Source organism: Pelodiscus sinensis, chromosome 11, assembly GCF_052426305.1.
Source record: "Pelodiscus sinensis isolate ZL-2025 chromosome 11, ASM5242630v1, whole genome shotgun sequence".
NCBI lineage: Eukaryota > Metazoa > Chordata > Testudines > Trionychidae > Pelodiscus > Pelodiscus sinensis.
Window position 1 is genome coordinate 44,895,575 of NC_143062.1, and position 20,386 is coordinate 44,915,960.

At 41.5% G+C, this 20,386-nt stretch overlaps 1 protein-coding gene across 2 annotated transcripts in view; it reads left to right on the forward strand.

Annotated features, from left to right (window-relative positions):
• SUCLG2 (succinate-CoA ligase GDP-forming subunit beta) overlaps positions 1-20,386 on the forward strand; it is a 239,542-nt gene that overhangs the window by 142,787 nt on the left and 76,369 nt on the right. For both annotated transcript variants that reach the window (XM_075938556.2, XM_025183076.3), the window contains exons 8-9: positions 11,042-11,203; positions 13,912-14,054. In XM_075938556.2, the coding sequence (XP_075794671.1) occupies positions 11,042-11,203; positions 13,912-14,054 (305 nt within the window). The remainder of the gene's footprint in view (positions 1-11,041; positions 11,204-13,911; positions 14,055-20,386) is intronic.

Genomic DNA, 20,386 nt, shown 5'->3' on the forward strand with positions numbered 1-20,386 from the left:
TCCGTTAAAAGTATTTCCATAAAAGCGCATCTAGATTGGCAAGTGCCTTTGTGTAAAAGATTTGCTTTTGCGCAAAAGCATCCATGGCCAGTCTAGACGTGATTTTGCGCAAGAAAGCCCTGATCGCCATTTTAGCAATTGGGGTTTTTTTGCGCAAAACAGTTCTTCCCTGTCTACACTGGCCCTCTTGTGCAAGATAGAGTGGAAACTGCTTCATCTTACATTCTTCTGTTGGTTGTTTCTTTTCTAATATGACCCAGCCTTTTTGCCCCCTTTGTATATTAGTTATAGCAGCTTGTCTCTATTGCAATTTACTGACATGCAAAATACACTATTTATGTATTCTCTTAATTTGTCCCATTTCTTTACTACAATATTGTAAATTTGTTGAAAATGAATGTCTTGAAAATGATAGTCTTGAAAAAATAAATACTAAGTTGGGTTTGGTGCAGAAGGAGGATTAGTTTGAATATAAGACTAGTAGTGGAGGAAAAATAGTGTACGAATCCTTTTCATTAAGTCACTAATAATGGGACAAACTGCTAAAGTCTTAGATAGTCAGGGAAACCTTCAAACCAGAACTGAATGGAGCAACAGCATCTAAACTGGCAAGAAGAGCTGTAAAGTAAGACATTGACTCTTGGGAAGTGTGTTCTGTAGAAGAAGAGTTTGAAGAGGGTTTGTTTCAGAAGTTGGCGTAACAGACTTCTGGAGAGGAAGCGGAGGAGGGGTATGGCATCCAGGAAAGAGGTTGTGGTGTGGGTGTGCTCAAGTAGAGCACATTTGGAGCTGGTGGGAAGTGCAAAGGATGGTGTAACTCAAAGCTGAATCTGTGTTTCAATGAAGTCAAAAGCAGCAGACGTCTCATTCATTTCAGCAGGCAGCAACCACACTTGGCAAGACTCAGTCAGCCTTTGTGTTATGAAACCATGATGGAATTTTTCAGAAAGGGAGCAGATATTGGATGGGAGGGCTAACGCTGTGCATTAAAATAAATAAAATCTATTATCAAAATAGCGCATGGCATCCATGTCGCTCTTTGTGACAGTACTAGAGCAGCTAGTGGGTGGCAAATTATTCACACATATATTTACATTTAGGTATGTGATTACAGGTTTAATTTAAAGGCTACCATTAAAATAAGTCATGCTAAATGCATGTGCACATAATACGTGCATAGAACACATTCACATTAGCAAGCCCAGAAAACTTTTGGATTGATCATCTGCACTTGAACATAAGAATGGCCCTACTGGGTTAGAACAATGGTCCATCTGCCCATTCTCCTGTTTCTGATAGTGGCCATTGTCAGATACTTAAGAGGGAATGAGCAAAACTGGGAAATTTATCTAGTGATCTAATGCGTCATCCAGTCCCAGCTTCAGAGACTGACACCTAGAGTATGGGGTTGCATCTGTGACCATCTTGGCCGATAGCCACTGAATGACTTATCCTCCGTGAGCTTATCTAATTCTTTTTTGAACCCAGTTCTATTTTTGGTTTTTACAACATCCCCTGGCAATGAGTTTCACAGGTTAACTGTGCATTGTACAAAGAAATACTTCCTTACATTTGTTTTAAACTTGGTTTCCCCTTCCCTGTAAGTAACCAATGCTCACTTTGTGCCTTCCAACAGAGTATCCATTTCTAAAGAGATTGTCCAGTGGTCTAGCAGCTCTTGCAAGTCTGTTTGCTCAGGCCTGTCAAAGAGCCTGTCGGAAAGGTTGAACACAACAGTCTCCGTGACAGGATAGTCAGAGGGGCTTGTGGGAGGATGCCAGTTTATACTTATGCTATCTGGGAGCTGTGTTGGTTCTACCTGGAAGGGAGGAGAGAGGGGCAACAGAGTTGCTGGGCCACTGAGAAAAGTGGGCGAGTCTGCCTCTGCGCTCCCAGAAGGGGTGGATACTCAGATGGAAATGGTTGGGTTGGAGGCAGCCAGTTGGCAGGGCCACCGAGATCACGCCACATTGCACCCTTTGGCCTCCCACTAGTCCTTAGAGACACACAGAATGCAGCGCACTGTTGGCAATTTACAGGGCCTGGATTTTGCCGCTGGGGTGGGGTGGTGACTGCCAAGATCCCCAGCACTTTTTGAATCATCAGGCCCTACGACAAGTGCCCCTTTACCTCCTCTGCGGGGCTCTTGTACATTTCAGAGGCAAAGGCGTCCTTATTAACTAGTCGAGTAGTCAATGGGAATTCCATTGACTATTTAATTAGTCGGTTAATATAAATTTAACATCCCTACTTTGTTTACTGTGCTGTTGTAAGAAAGCTAAATCAGAAGGAGGTCTTCTGCATTTTACCGTTGAGATCATGAGGGACATACTCACTCTGATCTCTTCTGGAACTTAATTTTTCATCCAAGTGATCAACAATTTTTATGCATTAAAACGCACACAAAAGAATTGACAGAGTAGGAGACAGTAAATAGACTGTTTCTATGTTTCAGACTGAAATTCCGACAGTATTAATGACTACTAGAAATGTAAACAAGCAAACAAAAACCCTATTTGATATGTGTTGTTGCGGCTAGGTTGGTTTTGTACATGTTTTGGAACATTAACATGAACTATAGTACAGGCATTTTTAAAACAAACATCAGTAGACATAATTGGCTTACTGTTCCATGTGACAATAATTCAGAGATTGAATTATAATCATGGTCAAGTGTGTGTTTGTTTTATGACTGTAATGAGCAGTAGTCAAATAAAACTAAGTTAGGAAAAAATGATTAATGACCAAAATTTATAAATGCTGCCTTAATATAAAAGCACGTTTTTGGTGGTGGTTGTTTTGTTTCTTTTTTGTTTTCTGTTGTTTTCAAAAACTGTAAAGTATTTTGTATAGATTTTGCATTTAGAAAACAAACACCATGTTTCAGTGTGGAAAATACGATTTGAGAATTTTAGTAAAGTATTGGATTTTTTTTCTGGTTAATCTAAGATGCACGAATGACACAGAAATGGATTGATGAGCCTTATTTTATAAATCTTATTCTGCATAAAACATTTAAGTAAAATGTATATCAATCAATTATAACTTTATTAAGCTTTTCACCAGTATGTGAAGCTTCTGTTTCCTTGGTACAAAGCCAGGACTGTTGTCCAATGTATTTCCCACCATAAGCCAAGTTTTAAGGATAAAGAGGAATTCTGCCCTCAGGAACCCCAGAAGATTTTATCTTGCTTGCCTCATTCATATGAATAATTCTATTAACTTTACTAGAACAAGTTGGAGTAGGTAAGCAGGATTTTTGGTTAGTGTGTGGGAGCCGGGGTGTGTGGGTGTTCTGTGACACACAGAAGAACAGATTTGATGGTCTGGTAGTTCCTTCTGACATAAAAAACCTCTTGACTCTATCATTTTTTCCGTTCACTATAGTGGGGTTGCATAGTCAAACCATTTGAGTAAAAACAAGGTATTGAAGTAGACATTGGTCAAGGCTGTGTTACTTGGATCATTTCAGAAGCTAGGAGCCACATTCTTTTGATAGGTGTAATGGGATATAGTGGTTCTTTAAGAGTAGAGGGAGGCCAGAAGACCCTGTTCTAGAAATTTGAACATGGTGTCAGGAGAGAGATTGCAGTCCCAGAGAACTATGGGTTGGATGGGGGGAAAATCCAGGACATTGTTCTTTAAAATCTCAGAGGGGTGGCTATATTAGTCTGTATCTGCAAAAACAATGGAGAGTCCTGTGGAATGTTATAGCAGAGTTATTTATGCCCAAATAAATCTGTTTGTTTCTAAGCTGCCACAGAATCAGAAACTTTATAGTGTAGTGGGGAGTAGGGAACCCCTCTCTTCCAGCTGACCGGGAGGACCACTCTGGATGGAGGCATTGGCAAGAGAAGGAAGCCAGAGCCTGAAGGCCAGAGTCCAGGGAGAGACCATGTGAAGGAGTGACCCTGTGAAGAACTCCATGTGGATGGCAGAAGAGCCAGAGAGAGAAGTAGGAACATTTGGATGGGCCGTTTGAACTGTCTGCAGGCATTAAATGTGCCCCAAGCACAGGGCAGTGGGACTTGAGAGAGGCTTTAAGGGTCCCTGGAGAGGAAGAACAGAGGGAGGCTGCACAAGTAACTCCAGCCACAAGAGTCTGCTCAGGGAGTGGTAGCCTAGTACAATAGGATTGTGATGCAAGGGCCTTCTCGTATCAGACCTTTAAAGAGGCACGGTATCTTCAATTAGCAAAATGACCAAACAATATGTCTTTTGCATATTAAAGGTTTTTTTAAAATAAATGTACAGATTGAACCTCTCTAATCCAGCACTCTCTGGTCCAGCAACATCCATGGTCCAGCATGATTTTAGTTACCCGGATGTCCACTTATGAGTGTGGCCAAGTTTCCTACTGTCCTGTAAAGTTTGTTTACAGCCACCAGGTCTGTGTCTCACTTTTCTGTGCTGTGATCGAGCTCTAATCTATCCCTAAATGTCTTCTCGGAGCCCAGTAAGAAGTGGAAGTGTTGATAATGCTGCAAGACAATGACCTCCTGTGATTTGGCAAACTCTGATTTGGCAGCAGCCAGGTCCCGAGAGTGCAGGACTAGAGAGGTTCAACCTGTATTTTTTACTTAAATTAGAAGATATTAAGGGCCACATTCTCTGGTTTGGATCTGCATGAAAAACGGGCTGTGAGTTGTGGATTGCTCACAGAGCACACTTGCATCTTTCATCTTCCACTGTGTAGACCATCTGCTGATATAGACGAGAGCAGAGACTGAGAACTCTGGCATAAAATCTTAAGGCCATGCCTGAATCTGATGGAAGCAGAAAGGCCAGCCTCTGATGCTTGGGGGCCATCTCTGACAACGAGGTGGCAAAGAATGAAGGTAGCATGTACATAAGAACGGCCATACTGGGTCAGACCAAAGATCCATCAAGCCCAGTACCCTGTCTGCCGACAGTGGCCAATGCCAGGTGTCCCAGAGGGAGTGAACTGAACAGGTAATGATCAAGCGATCTCTCTCCTGCCATCCATCTCCACTGTCTGACAAACAGAAGCTAGGGATACCATTCCTTACCCATACTGGCTAATAGCCATTAATGGATTTAACCTCCATGAATTTATCTAGTTCTCTTTTAAACCCTGTTATAGTCATAGCCTTCACAACCTCCTCAGGCAAGGAGTTCCACAGATTGACTATGTGTTGTGTGAAGAACTTCTTTCTTTTATTTGTTTTAAACGTGCTGCCCATTAGTTTCATTTGGTGGCCCCTAGTTCTTGTATTATGGGAACAAGTAAATAACTCTTCCTTATTCTCTTTCTCCACACCACTCATGATTTTATAGACTTCTATCATATCCCCCCGTAGTCTCCTCTTTTCCAAGATGAAAAGTCCCAGTCTCTTTAATCTCTCCTCATATGGGACCTGTTCCAAACCCCTAATCATTTTAGTTGCCCTTCTCTGAACCTTTTCTAATGCCAGTATATCTTTTTTGAGATGAGACCACCACATCTGTATGCAGTATTCAAGATGTGGGCATACTATAGTTTTATATGGGGCAGTAAGGTAACCTTTGTCTTATTTTCTATCCCTTTTTTAATAGTTCCTAGCATCCTATTTGTTTTTTTGACTGCTGCTGCACACTGTGTGGATGTTTTTAAAGAACTATCCACGATAATTCCAAGATCTTTCTTGATTAGTTGTAGCTAAATTAGCCCCCATCATATTGTATGTATAGTTGGGGTTATTTTTCCAATGTGCATTGCTTTACATTTATCCACATGAAATTTCATTTGCCATTTTGTTGCCCAATCACTTAGTTTTGTGAGATCTTTTTGAAGTTCTTCACAGTCTGCTTTGGTCTTAATTACCTTGAACAGTTTAGTATCCTCTGCAAACTTTGCCACCTTGCTATTTACCCCTTTCTCCAGATCACTTATGAATAAGTTGAATAGGATTCGTCCTAGGACTGACCCTTGGGGAACACCACTAGTTACCCCTCTCCATTCTGAAAATTTACCATTTATTCCTATCCTTTGTTTCCTGTCTTTTAACGAGTTCTCAGTCCATGAAAGGATCTTCCCTCTTATCCCATGATAACTTAATTTACTTAAGAGCCTTTGGTGAGGGACCTTGTCAAAGGCTTTCTGGAAATCTAAGTATACTATATCTACTGGATCCCCCTTGTCCACAAGTTTGTTGACCCCTTCAAAGAACTCTAATAGATTAGTAAGACATGATTTCCCTTTACAGAAACTATGTTGACTTTTGCACAACAAATTATGTTCTTCTGTGTGTCTGACAATTTTATTCTTTGCTATTGTTTCAGCTAATTTGCCTGGTACTGACGTTAGACTTACCGGTCTGTAATTGCCGGGATTGCCAATAGAGCCCTTTTTAAATATTAGCGTTACATTAGCTGTCTTCCCATCATTGGGTACAAAAGCTGATTTAAAGGATAGGTTACAAACCATAGTTAATAGTTCCGCAATTTCACATTTGAGTTCTTTCAGAACTCTTGGGTGAATGCCATCCAGTCCTGGTGACTTGTTACTGTTAAGTTTATCAACTAATTCCAAAATCTGCTCTAATGACACTTCAGTCTATGACAACTCCTCAGATTTGTCACCTACAAAGGACGTGTCAGGCTTGGGAATCTCCCTAACATCCTCAGCCGTGGAGACTGAAGCAAAGAATTCATTTAGTTTATTCGCAATAGGTTTATCATCTTTAAGTGCTCCTTTTCTATCTCGATTGTCCAGGGGCCCCACTGGTTGTTTAGCAGGCTTCCTGCTTCTGTTTCTCCCTGCTCCTGTTGACTGTTCTCCTTCCCTGAGTCTTTCATCTTCCTTAATAGCGCTGGGGCTATCTGACCAGAGGTGGGACAATTCTACAGTGTCCCGGAAAGCCTCATCAGCATACCTCTCTGCCTCCCTCAGCTTCTCCAGTTCAGACACCCTGGCTTCCAAGGCCCATACGTGGTCTCAGAGGGCCATGAGCTCCTTGCACCGAATGCACACATACACCACCAGCTCACAGGGCAGGTAATCATACATGCTACACTGAGCGCAATAAACAGGATAGCCCCTACTCTGCTGCTGGGCATCTGCCTGCATTCCCTCCTACAGCTACCTAGATTATTGATAGGGTTTTTAGTTAAATCAGGAAGTTTTGATTAAAACCTGTAAACTAAACTGTAAAGAATGGCAAGTATACCTCAGCCCCTTCCCACTCCCCTTCCAAATTCCCTCTCAAAACTCCCTGTTTGCTGCCCCGGTTGCTGACTCACTGCTTTATAAGGCCCTGGCCTTCCTGATAGCCCCGCCCTCTGACTAAAGCTCAGCCAATGAACAGAGGCTTCTAGATTTCATGTAGGTACTGGTGTGGGTAGAGGAGCATTGGAAAGTTGAGCAATGAGTAAGAGCAGTATTGATGCTCATGAACAAATCATGCTCTGCAGCTGGGATATTGATGGGGAGCCAGATCAGTACTTAATGCTGATGAGATGCATGGGAGTGGTGGGAGGAGGTGAGCTGATGTAGCCAGCAGGGCCAGCAGCTTCCGTGGGCCCCTAGACAAGATCAAGGGAGCCAACTCCTTGCTCCAGGAGGGATGGGGCAGAAGGGGTGGGGCCAAGGGCAGCTGGCCCTCCTGCTTGGAGCACTATGTCCCCGCCAGCCCTTGCCAAGTACTCCAATAGCAGTTTAAAAGGCCAAGAGCTCTGGCCTCCACTGTTGCTATTGTGGCAATGGCCAGAGCCACCTATCCCCGCTCCTCCCTGGATGTAACTGGAGCAGAAGCGGAGCTTTCCAGGTATGACCGAGGACGCCAAACAGAGAATTTTCTGAAGGATAGTTGCAGTTGCCACACCACTTTCTCCATAGTCTTTCCCCACTTGTCTTCCTCTCGTGAGCATAGGAGGGGAGCAGGAGCAGAGAGCCTGCGGGAACTGCCTGACTGGCAGAGATGCATGGAATTCTCCCTCTGCCCATTTTCAGCTTTGTGCACGGCCAGAGGATGCCCGCAGTACAGTAATTACTCGTTTAACACGTGCCTGCTTAACACATTTTCGCAATAGCACGATTTTTTTAGGGAGAGTTTTTTGAATAACACGACCATCCCCGAAATAACACGAAAATAATCAAGTGGCAGACTACTTCGCGCAGCGGTATAAGTTGGTGAAAACAGTGGTAATACGCATGAGCGGATGAACACATGGGCACAGCGCTTCTTTGCTCACTCACGTGTTTATCTTTGTGTTTTATCATCCGCGACGTCTTGTGTTGCTAATTATCTTGTGTCGCTAGATCTCTAACGTTGATGTTGATGACCCAGCACCAACAAAAAATTGACTTTGCCACCATCACCTGAAATGCAACCCCCACCTTTTCTATTATTTTGAATGGGAAAATTGACCCCGCATAGCCCGTTTTCGCTTAGCATGAACATTTTCAGAAATGCATCTATAGTGTTAAATGAGGAATTACTGTATTTCAGCCTTTAAACACTTTAAAAAACAAACCTGTGCGCCTAGGCATATTGTTGCAATTATTTATCCTGGCAAAATTCAGCACAGCACACAAAGAGAGTTTGTTCTTGTCAAAATGACAACTAAGCTGGGCTTATTACTTGCTGCTTTTATTTTTCACATATGTGTGAATTTCCGTTATGAAACACGTTGTCCTGTGTGTTTCCTTTTGTCTCATTTTATATCATGTTCCTTTGTTAACACTCTTGGGTCAAAAACCTACAACTGTCAATATTTATTTATTTTTGTTCTTGGCATAAGTGGTTTGAATTAGCAGCTCCCAAAATCTTTTATTACTAAGAAAAACAACAAAAACTCTCTGTGAATATAACTATTGAAGCTTTCTTTGATATTTGTTCAGAAGGAAAATTCATTTGTATAATCTATCATCCATGTAACAATGTACTTTTGATGGTGCAAATTGTTTGATAAATATTAATAGATATTTTTTCTACTACTTTGCATGTGGTGTGGCCTTTTGATAAATGAGTGTTCCACAGAAATAAGATTCCATTAATGTGAAAATGTTGATATCTAAAGTAAACTGAGAATGGAAAACCAAAGCCTCTGAATGCTGCATTTTAGTCTAGTTCTGGGTCACTTTATTAATTAAATCTTCTAATGTTTTAAAAGGGGAATTGGTGTTATGGTTCTGATGTTGTTATACGCCCTAATTCATTGTTAACAAAAAAGAGCTCATTAGTGGTACACTGGAAAAGCATATTATTAACTTCACATATTTCTTATTCTGGCAGATTCCCACATAATATATTTCCATAATTTGTATTAATAGGATAAGATCTAGACTCTTCCATGGGATATTTATTACATATGTGCACTTATAAATAGCTCCAAAACTATAGTAGCTGAGACTGGTCTTGATCAATTGTCATTTATTCTAGTATTGATTGTGAGTCAAGTGTAGCAAATTCTTTGATTTAAAAAAAAATTAAAACAAAACTATTCCATCAGACAGTAAGATTAATACTTTCCTGAATTATATTCTCTTTTGTTTGCTCCATGTGTATGTTTGTGTGTCTGCAGCTCAAGACAAAATACATACATACAAACAATGCTATTAGTTTTTAATAATAATAATAATAATAATAATAATAATAACAACAACAACAACAACAACAACAACAACAATGGTTTCCATGCAGTTAGTCTGGTTGGCTTGCCACAAAACATTAGTTGCTCTAGCCAGTCATTAATTTGCAGGAAGCATCCAACCAGAAGTCATTAGTGCTTAAAGAATAAAGTAATCTGTATGTAGTCTTATTTTTATTATGACATTTTAAATATATTAAGATGTTTGCATTTGCAAAATTCATAAAAGAAATCAGTATTAAATTCTTATCCATTCATAGTAAACTCACTTTTAATCTTCAGGATTAAAATAGCCCATAACTTTTATTAACAGTTGTCCTGCTTAGTTGCTTCTTACAACCATAACAACTGTTCAAGTTGAAGGCAAGCTCTATATTTACTTTCCCATTTTCTTAATTTATCAAAAGTTGTGTTGATCATGCTCAATGTATACTTAAAGCTGCTGTTAATTTCTTTAAAGGAAGAATTTGCAAGGAACCAAATAAACTAAAAAATAAAGAATATAACTGGAGAAAATGTTTATCTCCTATGGAACTTAATATGTAGTATGCTAAATCTAGCGGGGGGGTGTATTCATTTGACTTCAATTCCTATCTATCTGTCTGTCTGTCTGTCTCTATGTCTCTATCTATCTATCTGTCTGTCTGTCTGTCTGTCTAATATTCTTTTGACTTTAAATCCATCCTGATCTTTTCCAACTGTTGTAACACATTGTTGAGGTTGGAGGACATACAAGATGGTTAAGATGACATTTTTGTCATAGATATTTTTAGTAAAAGTCATGGATGGATCCGAGGCAAGAAATAAAAATTCACAGAAGCCCGTGACCTGTCCCTGACGTTCAGTAAAACTGTCCCTGATAAATGGGATACATGGGTTCCCAGGTCCCCCACTAGTGCAGTGTGTGCAAACTCCTGAGTCCCTTGGTCACAGGGCTGGGCAGTTGTGGGTCCCTACCAGGCCAGGAGCTGGGGGCTGCAGGGGTAGGGCTGGCTGGGAGTGCCAACCCTGGAACAGAAAATGTCTCAAAGGAGAACCTACATGACATAATTGTAGCCTTCCTAATGAGTCAAATGATTGGCATAGCTACAACTATTAAGATTATGAAAACAGCCATCATAACTGACACCATGGATGGGGCAGTTAAAACAAGCATGAAACGTGAACAATTCTCCTGCCTCTACTAGTGGGTTTCCCCAGCCCATAAATTATGACATTTTGACAGTATTGTTTGGGGAAATGTGCATAGTCATTACCCAAGCCTGGCCTTTGGAAAAATGTGTTTTAGGGACCTAGTCCTGCTTTCCAAAACTTTTATTGATTTTTATAGAGCAGAATCAGAGCTTTAGTACATAATTAGGAAAGAATATTGCACTTGTATATGCTATGGAGAATTTGTGAATGACAAGTCAGTATCTGTAATTTGATTTTTTTCTCCCCCTTCATTTAGTTGTTTGCTTTGATGCCAAGATAAACTTTGATGACAATGCCGAGTTCAGGCAAAAAGAGATATTTGCCATGGATGACAAATCTGAGAACGAGCCAATAGAAAATGAAGCTGCCAAATATGACTTAAAGTACATAGGACTGGATGGAAACATTGCTTGCTTTGGTAAGAAAAGCAATCTGTCTTTATTGGTGTCTAGTGTAACCAATTAATAATTCAGAACTTTCAGTGTTAACTGACTAATATTTAGTTACAGAGAATATTGTCAGAAATATTACAACAGAGTAATAATCTAAGTACATAAAATTATTCACAGTCCTAAGTGTTTTCAGGATCTGGTTGTATTTTATTACCACTGACCTTATAAAACTAACCCCACCAACTTGAAAACCACATTTCTATTTGATGACTCTGTATTGTTACCAGTGACCCATAAGATTGTTCTTTTACTGGTCAGTTGTTAGTCATATAGTGCGTATTACTCTGACAGAAAGAAATTAAAGGTCAATATATACTTTGTGAAATTCACTTGATTCTGATTTTCATTCTACTCTTTGACAAGCACTTTGCATGAATAGTCCTTTTTATTGTTTTGCTGATATTTCCTGCCCTTCCCCAAATTTTGTTAGAAGGTAATATAAGTTGAACCTCTTATGTCTGGCACCCTCGGGACCTGTTGGTGAAGAACCAGAGAATTTGCCGAACCACAGGCGGTCAATATTGTCTAGCTGCATTACCAAACCTTCCACTGCTTACTGGGCTCTTAGAAGACATTTAGGGGTAAATTAGAGCTAAATAACAGCACAGAACACTGAGAGCCAGGGCTGGTGGCTGTGAACAAACTTTATGGGACCAGGGGAAACATGGCTACACCCACGATAAGTGGACATCTAGATAAGTAAAATCATGCCGACTACGAATGTTCCCAGACCAGAGTGTGCTGAACTAGAGAAGTTCAACCTGAGTAGTATCTAATGCCAGTATTAGCAAGAGCAAATGGGAAGCTGAAATTGAAGGGGCAGCATGCTGAAGTATTAAATGTTAAAGTTAATAAGTTTTAAAAGAGGTAAGGTTGAAATGTAAACCTGTGCATGTTTAGTGCTGCTATTGTCGGTTGTCCAGATAAGCCTTCTAAATAATAACAATGGGTGCAGACATTTTTTAAAAAAAAATCAGAAAGTACTATTAGAAAGGCATTCAATCCAAACATATGCATATTTTAATGTATTGTTTAAGAATAAAATCAAATTGGATTTAAACTTTGGTTTCTCACAGTGTAAATTTGGCTCTTGACATTTCAGTATTTCTTTTAACAAACAGTAATTGGTAAATGCTGAAAACTTTGATCTATGAAAAAAGGAATTTCAGTTAAGTAAAACAGAAGAAATATTTAAATCATGACATAAAATGTGTTCAGTTCCATGTAAATTGTTTAAGCCAGAACTTTTTATTATAAAAAGAAATGACTTTATACTTTTGATCCAAATTAGCTAAATGATTTATCTTCCAGAGGAGGAGGAGTGGTCTGTGGTGGTAACCATGGACATCCAGTGGCTTAAGCATGGGAAGGCTCTGCCTTCCCAAACCACCATCCTGGCCCTGCTCACAGACTGCCCCCAGAATGCATCTCTGCCCCTCCCCGGTGCTCCGGGAAAGCTGGAGAGTATTCAGCACACTACCCTGCCTCCTCCCCTCCCCAGTGCTCCTCAGTCCTCCCCTCACCTCTCTGCCACTCCCCGGTGTTCTGGGGAAGCCGGGGAGTTTTCGGCACACCTCCCTGGTCCTCCCGTCCCTGGTGCTCCCCTTGCCTCTCTGCCCCTCCCCGGTGCTCCGGGGAGGCTAGGACATGCTTGGCGCTCTGCCCTGTTTCCTCCCCTGGGGTGGGGCATGCCCATGGGGGTGGGCCTCAGCAGAGGGGGCAGGGCTGTAGCTGGGGCTGGGGGCCTGCCTCCCCCAGCGCCAGTTGCACTCAACCACCGATGCTGGTAACGTACGTTTTGTTACTGCCCACAGTTTATAGTGCTTAGATTTATGCTCTTTCCACTTACTTGAAAGAGCCTCAGCTTGTAGTAGAATCAGTTCATTACATTGGTCTTAATCTTTTAAAGGAACTGACATTAAAAAAATGTGTAGCTCATTAAACCATCAGTATCTTCGTATGCAGTGCCTGAGTGAGACCTCATCGTTATGGTTCTGTTCAGACAATAGAAACCAGCATAAAATCACATGTGCTATAAAAAGGTTTACTTTGTTCAGAAGCAATAACTTTAATGTACCAAACCATTCTCATTCATCTCACCCGGATGAGCTAATGTACTTGCAACACTAGCAGCATTTAAAGTAGCAAAGGATATGGGATGCCAGTGTGTCAAAACATATGTTAATAAAAGGAAGCATTAGACTTTTTGAACATTGTGTAAGAATTTTCATGATTTGAACCAAATTGTTAAAATGAATATTCAGTTTTAAAACATTTTGTAATGCAGTATGAGTCTTACGGAAGTTAATGAAATTAGACATGGTTTGTAAGTGTGGCAGAAGAATTAAGGGATCAGTAATAAGTGAAGGATACTTTCTCTTGGGTTCCAGATGGGTTAAGAAGAATTTTTGTCCTTTACTCTGAGGGGGGTATTTATGTGCAATTACGTGTGTGGTGAGTAATCCTCTTTAATTATTATGAAATCCCTTTTCTTTGGGCACCCTACATATGACCATTTTGGTCATTTGTATCTACTAAGCTACTCTTAAACCTTCCGGTGCTGGCCTGAGTTGAAATAAGTGAAATTTTAGGATTAGTCCTTCTCTTGGGCTGGTGTTGCACACATCTGAATTTCCCTTTGTAATATATCTGCATTTGATTCTTGCAATTACAGTGAATGGAGCTGGTCTTGCTATGGCAACTTGTGATATAATTTCCCTTAATGGTGGAAGGCCGGCCAACTTCCTGGATCTTGGCGGAGGTGTGAAGGAAGCACAAGTCTACCAGGCTTTCAAATTGCTCACTGCTGATCCAAAGGTAAAATAATTGTCTTAGTGCAGGATGTTTCCTAATGCAGGCATGTAAGTCATTTGTCTATCAAAAATCAGTACTATGCTGAATAAATATAAATGATCTTGTGTACACTAGAGGATAACTTACTACAGGTTGCACCTCTGAAAACCCAGCAAACTATCACTGCTGTTTCCTCAAGAGCCTCTGCAGTTGTCTAGGACCAAACAGCTGGTCAGTGGCGTGTATTAATACCTTTTAGCAAAACAATTCCCTGTCTCATCCTGGGTCCTCCTTTCAGGGGAGTTTAATGTGCTGATGGCCCTGTATGACTGATCTCCCAGCAATAAAGAAGACTGGTTGGGGTGGGGCAGAAAGGGAGAGTGGGAAGTTATCATAGAGGAACATGCACACAGCAGGGGTCCAGACTAAGGGTTCCTAATACAGGTGGAATGAGGCATACAGAACCCCTAGCATGATGGGAAGCAGGGGAGAAGGGCAGTCAGAGCTTCTGGCATGGGGCAGGGGTGAATTAGGGTTCCCACAGATCCCCTCCCATGGAAGAATAGGGCATCCTGGGGCACTAGAGTGGAATGGGGGGCATAAGGAGACTGGAGGAGCCTGGAATGCATGAAGGATGGAATTGGGACACACACAACCTGTGGTGTCAGTGTGACAGTCAAGGTCCAGACAATGCATGGGGAGAGCAGAGATCTGAACCCCAAAGCATAAATAATTGAATCAACTGGTTGAAAACAGTGGTGTGGTGTATAAAATGTGCCAAGTGCGGTCTTCTTATAAAAGCTAGTAATGTCCTGAACTTGATTGGCAGGATGAGATCATGTGTTTGTGTGGGTATAGAGCTGTGCTTGGGACCTGAAAGGCTGTGGGGGCCACTCAGCAAGGAGTCATTAGGCTGGTGGAATCTGTGGTGAAACCTTTTTACTCGTGGGGTGGCTCCTTGCTTCAGGGCTCAGCAGCAGAGCAGTAAGACCCCAGTGATGTGGAGCAGGTGCTGATGGAAACCTTTCCTGGCATGGGTGAACCCCAAAATGTGACAGCAAAGGGGGAAATATTGAGGGACCTTAGTACGGGGGAAAAGAAGAGACTGGGGCCACGTCTTCACTCCGTGATAGATTAACTCTGCCGCGATGGGTCTTCCAAGTTTGATTTAGCGAGTCTAGTTAAGACTCGCTAAATTGAACTTAGAGGATGCCCCATCCGGTACTCCTGCTCTTGCTCAGGAGTAAGGGAAGGCAACGGGAGTGACTGGTCCCATCAGCCTCCTGCTGCGGGATGTTTCCAGGCTCAGCTTAAAGTAAGCTGACTCCAGATATGTATTCTACATAGCTGAAGTTGCATGCCTTAAGCGGAGCTACTGGGTATGGTGTAGACCTGGTCTGGGAACCCTGGAATTGGGCAAGTGGGAACAGGGTATACGGGTGCTGATATGGGGAGCTCTGGTAGGGCTGAGAGACACATTTAGAGGAGGTAGGAGAGTCACAGAAAAAGAGGGGGATGGGAGCATAATCCATAGGCAACTTGTGGGACCATGGAGGGAAGGATGCCAGGAGCATCTGTTATGTGCAGAAAGTTCAGCCTACCCAAGCTACCATGTGTGGGACCCCTTAGTTATATTAATAATCATAATGAAATGGATAAAGGAGGTTGTTTATAGTCTCATGGCAGGGCTAGATGGGCCCTGATCTTTCATCTCTCAAGGCCTAGGTTCAGGTTATGTCCAAGGTTACAAATAGAGGAAGTGGATTATCCCTTTTGACCTAGTCCATGTCAGGGATTTTTCAGTTTATGACTCAAATCAGCTTGATTGTCAGGACACAGAAATAGAAAAGAACACAGAAGTAGAAAAGCAAGGGACTGCAGGTCAGGGTGGGGAAGGCAGGAGAACAGGCGCTGTCAGAATTATCTGAGGGAAGATTTGAACAGTTAAGCGCTCTATGCCTGAGATGGGTCAGCACTGTTAGATCCTCCCTCGCTTTTATGAGTACTACAGTCTCATATTAAAAAAGGAGAGAGAGAGCGAGCGAGATGGGTTTGACATTTGTCTGTATTATTCAGATGGCTGTCTAATATGGTAAGTCAGGTTGAACAGAGGTAGAAATTTGGAGACTCAATTACATTGCAACAAAAGACTGACAGCTAAGTATGGTGTGGTCTTAGTTCAACAATGTGCCACAGTGATGATTAGAATAAAGTAGAATATGCTCTCGGGCTTGGATTGTCACTGCAGATTTCCTAGGTGCTCTGCATGTGCTGAGGTTGATGAGACATGTATCCCGTTTAATTAATATTATTCATAGGCATTTCTGAACCTCTCATCAATGGAAGCATTAAACATGTCGCCAACCTACTCCGGGCCTTTACTCTGATTTATGCCAACTGTCCCCTCACTGAACCCAATAGTTCTGTGCTATTTTACCATGTGTCTAGTTCAAGATGCGCAAGTCACCAGACTGAATGCTCTGTAGTTCACGTCTCTAATTTTTTAATTTCATTTTCCCTTTCTTCATTTAATATGCATAGCCTTGAGCTATGTCCCTTTATTTCTTTCCTTTTTATATCGTCTTTCTGCTTCCTTTTTCACTGAAAGAGTTTTCTTACTTTGTAGAACATTTCCTATTTTGTTTAATCTCTCCCCCTTTGTTCTTCTGTTCATGTTCCAACTATTTCCTTTTGCTTCCCCAAGTATCCCAGTGGGCAGGTACTTTTTCCAAAATAGTTTTCAGCAGGACATTTATTTGCCCTAGGGCATTTAACTAATAGGCATGTCAGGCTCTCTAAAAAATATAAGTGGTCTTTTTGGCTTTGTCCACTTCGATTTTGAATCATATCGAAATTATTTCCTGTCATCTGTTTTTAAATTATTAACCTCAGTTCCTTTGACTCTGTCCCTGCACTCTAGTCATCGTGCCCCACCTTTTTATGTTTTAGTCACCTAGAGAGGCTTTGTCTGGTTTCAGTGAGGCACTTCTGAACTACCTCTCGTCAGCCCTGTGATTTAGCTTTTATCCTTTGGGCACTATGGCCACCAATGTCACTGTTTCAAGTCAGCATGATGGCAGCTGAAAGTCAGCTTTCATTTTCAGCAGGTAATGTATGAAGAATGTATGTGAGATGCAGTTTGGGTTTCGGAGGAGATATGGCTGTGTTTCAGTCTCCCATTAAACAGGATACACAGCAAAGAAAAACACACGGTGGGCCTGTGTTTTCTGTCTTGGGTTTGTAGGCTGCAGGGCTCTTTCACTAAAGTGTCAACTTCCTCACATGATCCTTAAGGCTCCAGCCTTGATGTCTATACAGCAATGGAAGAGCCCTGCAGCCCAAAGGGAGCCCAAGTTGGCTGTTCCAGGCCAGACACAGGTGTCTACTTGCTGTGTAGACGTATCCACAGGCACAAATCAATTGCACCAGGTTGTGACAAACTAGAGGCTAAAATCATGGTATGTGTGTGCGTGATCACCCTTATTGCTGTGCAGCTTGGTCACATAGAAGCTTTATTGTACATTTTAAAAAATACATATTTTATATATATTTTTTCTCTTTAACAAACATATGATATTTTAATGTCTGGTCTTTCCACAATCCAAATACTATTTTCTGCAATGACAGGAAGATGGGCAAGATGATCTAGTGAGCCTCATCCATTTCTTAACTGACATTGAACGTTGATCCCATGGGTTATTGTGTTTAGTGCAGTACTTGGAGTCAGTTATTAATTACCCTACAACCTGTAATCTGTTGCAGACCCTATTCAAGACAAGAAAAAATTATCTTGGGCGTTTCCAGGCCCCTGTTAAAGATGGCAAATATATCCAACACAAGTAGAACCTCTGAGAATTATATACACCTGAGGTGTCCTGAGGGCATCTGACTACAATCTATAGTTCTGAATTTTTAACTGGGGACTCCTGAGGAAATTAAATCTTCCAGAAAATGATCCAAAATGCCTTAAAATTGGCCTCTCTCCTTAAATATTTTTGAAATGTATGTTTGGTATGAAGAATAGTGGGGAGTGGGAGAGGGAGAGGAACTAATGGGGAAGGAAGTGGGTTGAACAATGCTGAGGACATTTTGTTTGAGGAGAAACTCATGATGTTCTCGTAGTTTGACACTTTCACTAAGTCTGACTGTTGCCAAGGGCAACATTTAAAAAAAGAAACCAGTAACATTTCTTGGTAAATACCAACCATCGTCTTTCAAATGGAAATACCCTCTTCAAAATTTGAGTCTTATTTGAGCTTTTCATCCTATTCTGGCCTTGCTTACTCTCTTCCAGCTATTTCTTGCTGCATACATCAGATTGGCTGCAGAAGTGATGCTGAATTCCCCCCCTCCTGCCCCCTTCCCCCCAGCAGCCCGAAATCTAGACACCTTTTTTTGTTTCTGTGACTCCACTTACTTGATTCCATTTAATAAATTCCTGTGGTGCATCTGCCTTGACAGGAGTTGAGCTCTTTTCCTGTGGCTACCTGCATGGAGAAGAGAGGGTTCTGGTTTCTATTCCCATTTTCTAAGCTGCTGGGGATTTCATTGCTCTTCTTTCTCACAAGTAAGGAGGAAAAGAAGTTGCAATGTTCATTGCCACGGAAGTGCTGAAAATCTCTTTCAGCAGCCCCCGATGAGCTGATCAGCAAACCCTTGCTTGAGTTCTGATCACTGAACCATTCTCCATTCTTTCCTAACATGACTTATGTCCTCACTGGTGTTGGAAGACACTGACCTGCTATAATTGATTGTTTGTATTACTGTACTGCTGAAGAACCCGAGTCCTGGACCAGGACCTCAGTGTACTTGAAAGTCTAAACACAATTGGCAGGGTAGGAACTAGAGATGTGAATGGGTAACTGGCTACCTGGTAAGCATCACCCTTAACTGGTACCCACTCCCTGCTGTAGCCCACCACAGATAGAGGGCCGCTCCAGCCCGGCGGGGATCGGAAGCCTGGCCATCTCATGTAAAAGGTGGCTGCGAGCAGGAGTTGCTTCCCCTCTCTGTGTGGTTGGGGCTGCCGGTTCCTGCTGCCAGTCCCCCTGTGCAGGATCCCGCTTAATCAGTTAAACCTCAGAGTTAACTGGTTAACTAACAGGAATTTTACGTTCCTACTAGGAATGATGGTCTACCGAATAGGGCATTGAACTGGAACTCAAGAGAACTGTGTCCAGTTCCCAGTTTAGACACAGACTTCAGTGCGACCTTGGGGAAGTTGCCTTAATCTACCTTGCATCTCTGTTCCCAGCCTGCAAAATAGTGAAATTCCTCTCACACAGGAAAGATAAAATACAGTGGGATAGCCGAGTAGTGATGCTTGTATAGGTAGACACAAAGTGACCTTTAAGAAATTATAAGCTGCTCTGTTTCTGCCTGTGACAGACTTCCAGCACTGACCAGAACAATGGCGTCTGAATGCACCGATACATTGAAAAGTAATAACTCCACTGAAAAGAGAGGCTAAACAAAAACGGAAGCGCCTATTGTTTAAAATGGTGTCATTGACAATGACAGAATTTCATCAAATCAACTGATATAACAAGAGCGTACTTGTCATATATGCAAAAAATTATATCGACAAGCAAATATTTTTCAAGCAAAATATTTTAGATTGACATCTGCTAACTCATATCAAGGGAATAATTAATGTCAAACCCAAGAGAAGCTTAATTTGTTTTTCCTTCAGCCATTCCTTAGTCCAAACAGATTATTGTTTTATGAATATGCAGTAAGCATTCTTATTCCTATCACTGCTGTTTGCTTATGTCAGTTGCATCTCTCCGGCCACCTCAGTGAAGGAAAAATAATGGCATTGATGTGCCTTGACATTAAGTTGTGTGTGAAGCAGAGGTCTTGTGGTTTTTCATTTTCTAGACAGGTGAGGCAGGGAACAGAATTCAGAAGGAGTATCATTAAATTTTTTGCAATTCACTCATTTTCCAGCTGTGCCTCATGTGCAAGTAACATAGTTTATCCTTGCTTATTACATATTTGCCTTCAATTTATCATTTGGGCTTGAGGGATTCTGAATATGAGTTTTCTTAAAGTTGTGCCCCATTATGTAGTAGCAGAAGGGAGTTGTTGTTTTCTATAGCCATCACAGAGGTTTGAGGTGTTTTAAGAGATTTCTGGTGTTGGGGAAGAGAAAGTAAACTGAAACTTCACACGGTTGGGCCAGGAAATTGTTTAATTTACTTGGCCTTTATCTTGTGGGAGTATATTAGTTCAGTTCATAAAACTCAGAGAGTTCCCATACTGAGTAACTGCAGCAAGTCAGGAGGGTCACAATTATTTCCTGAACTATTATGTGAGAGTGTGCCAGCCTGGTAAATCAAATACATACAGATCTA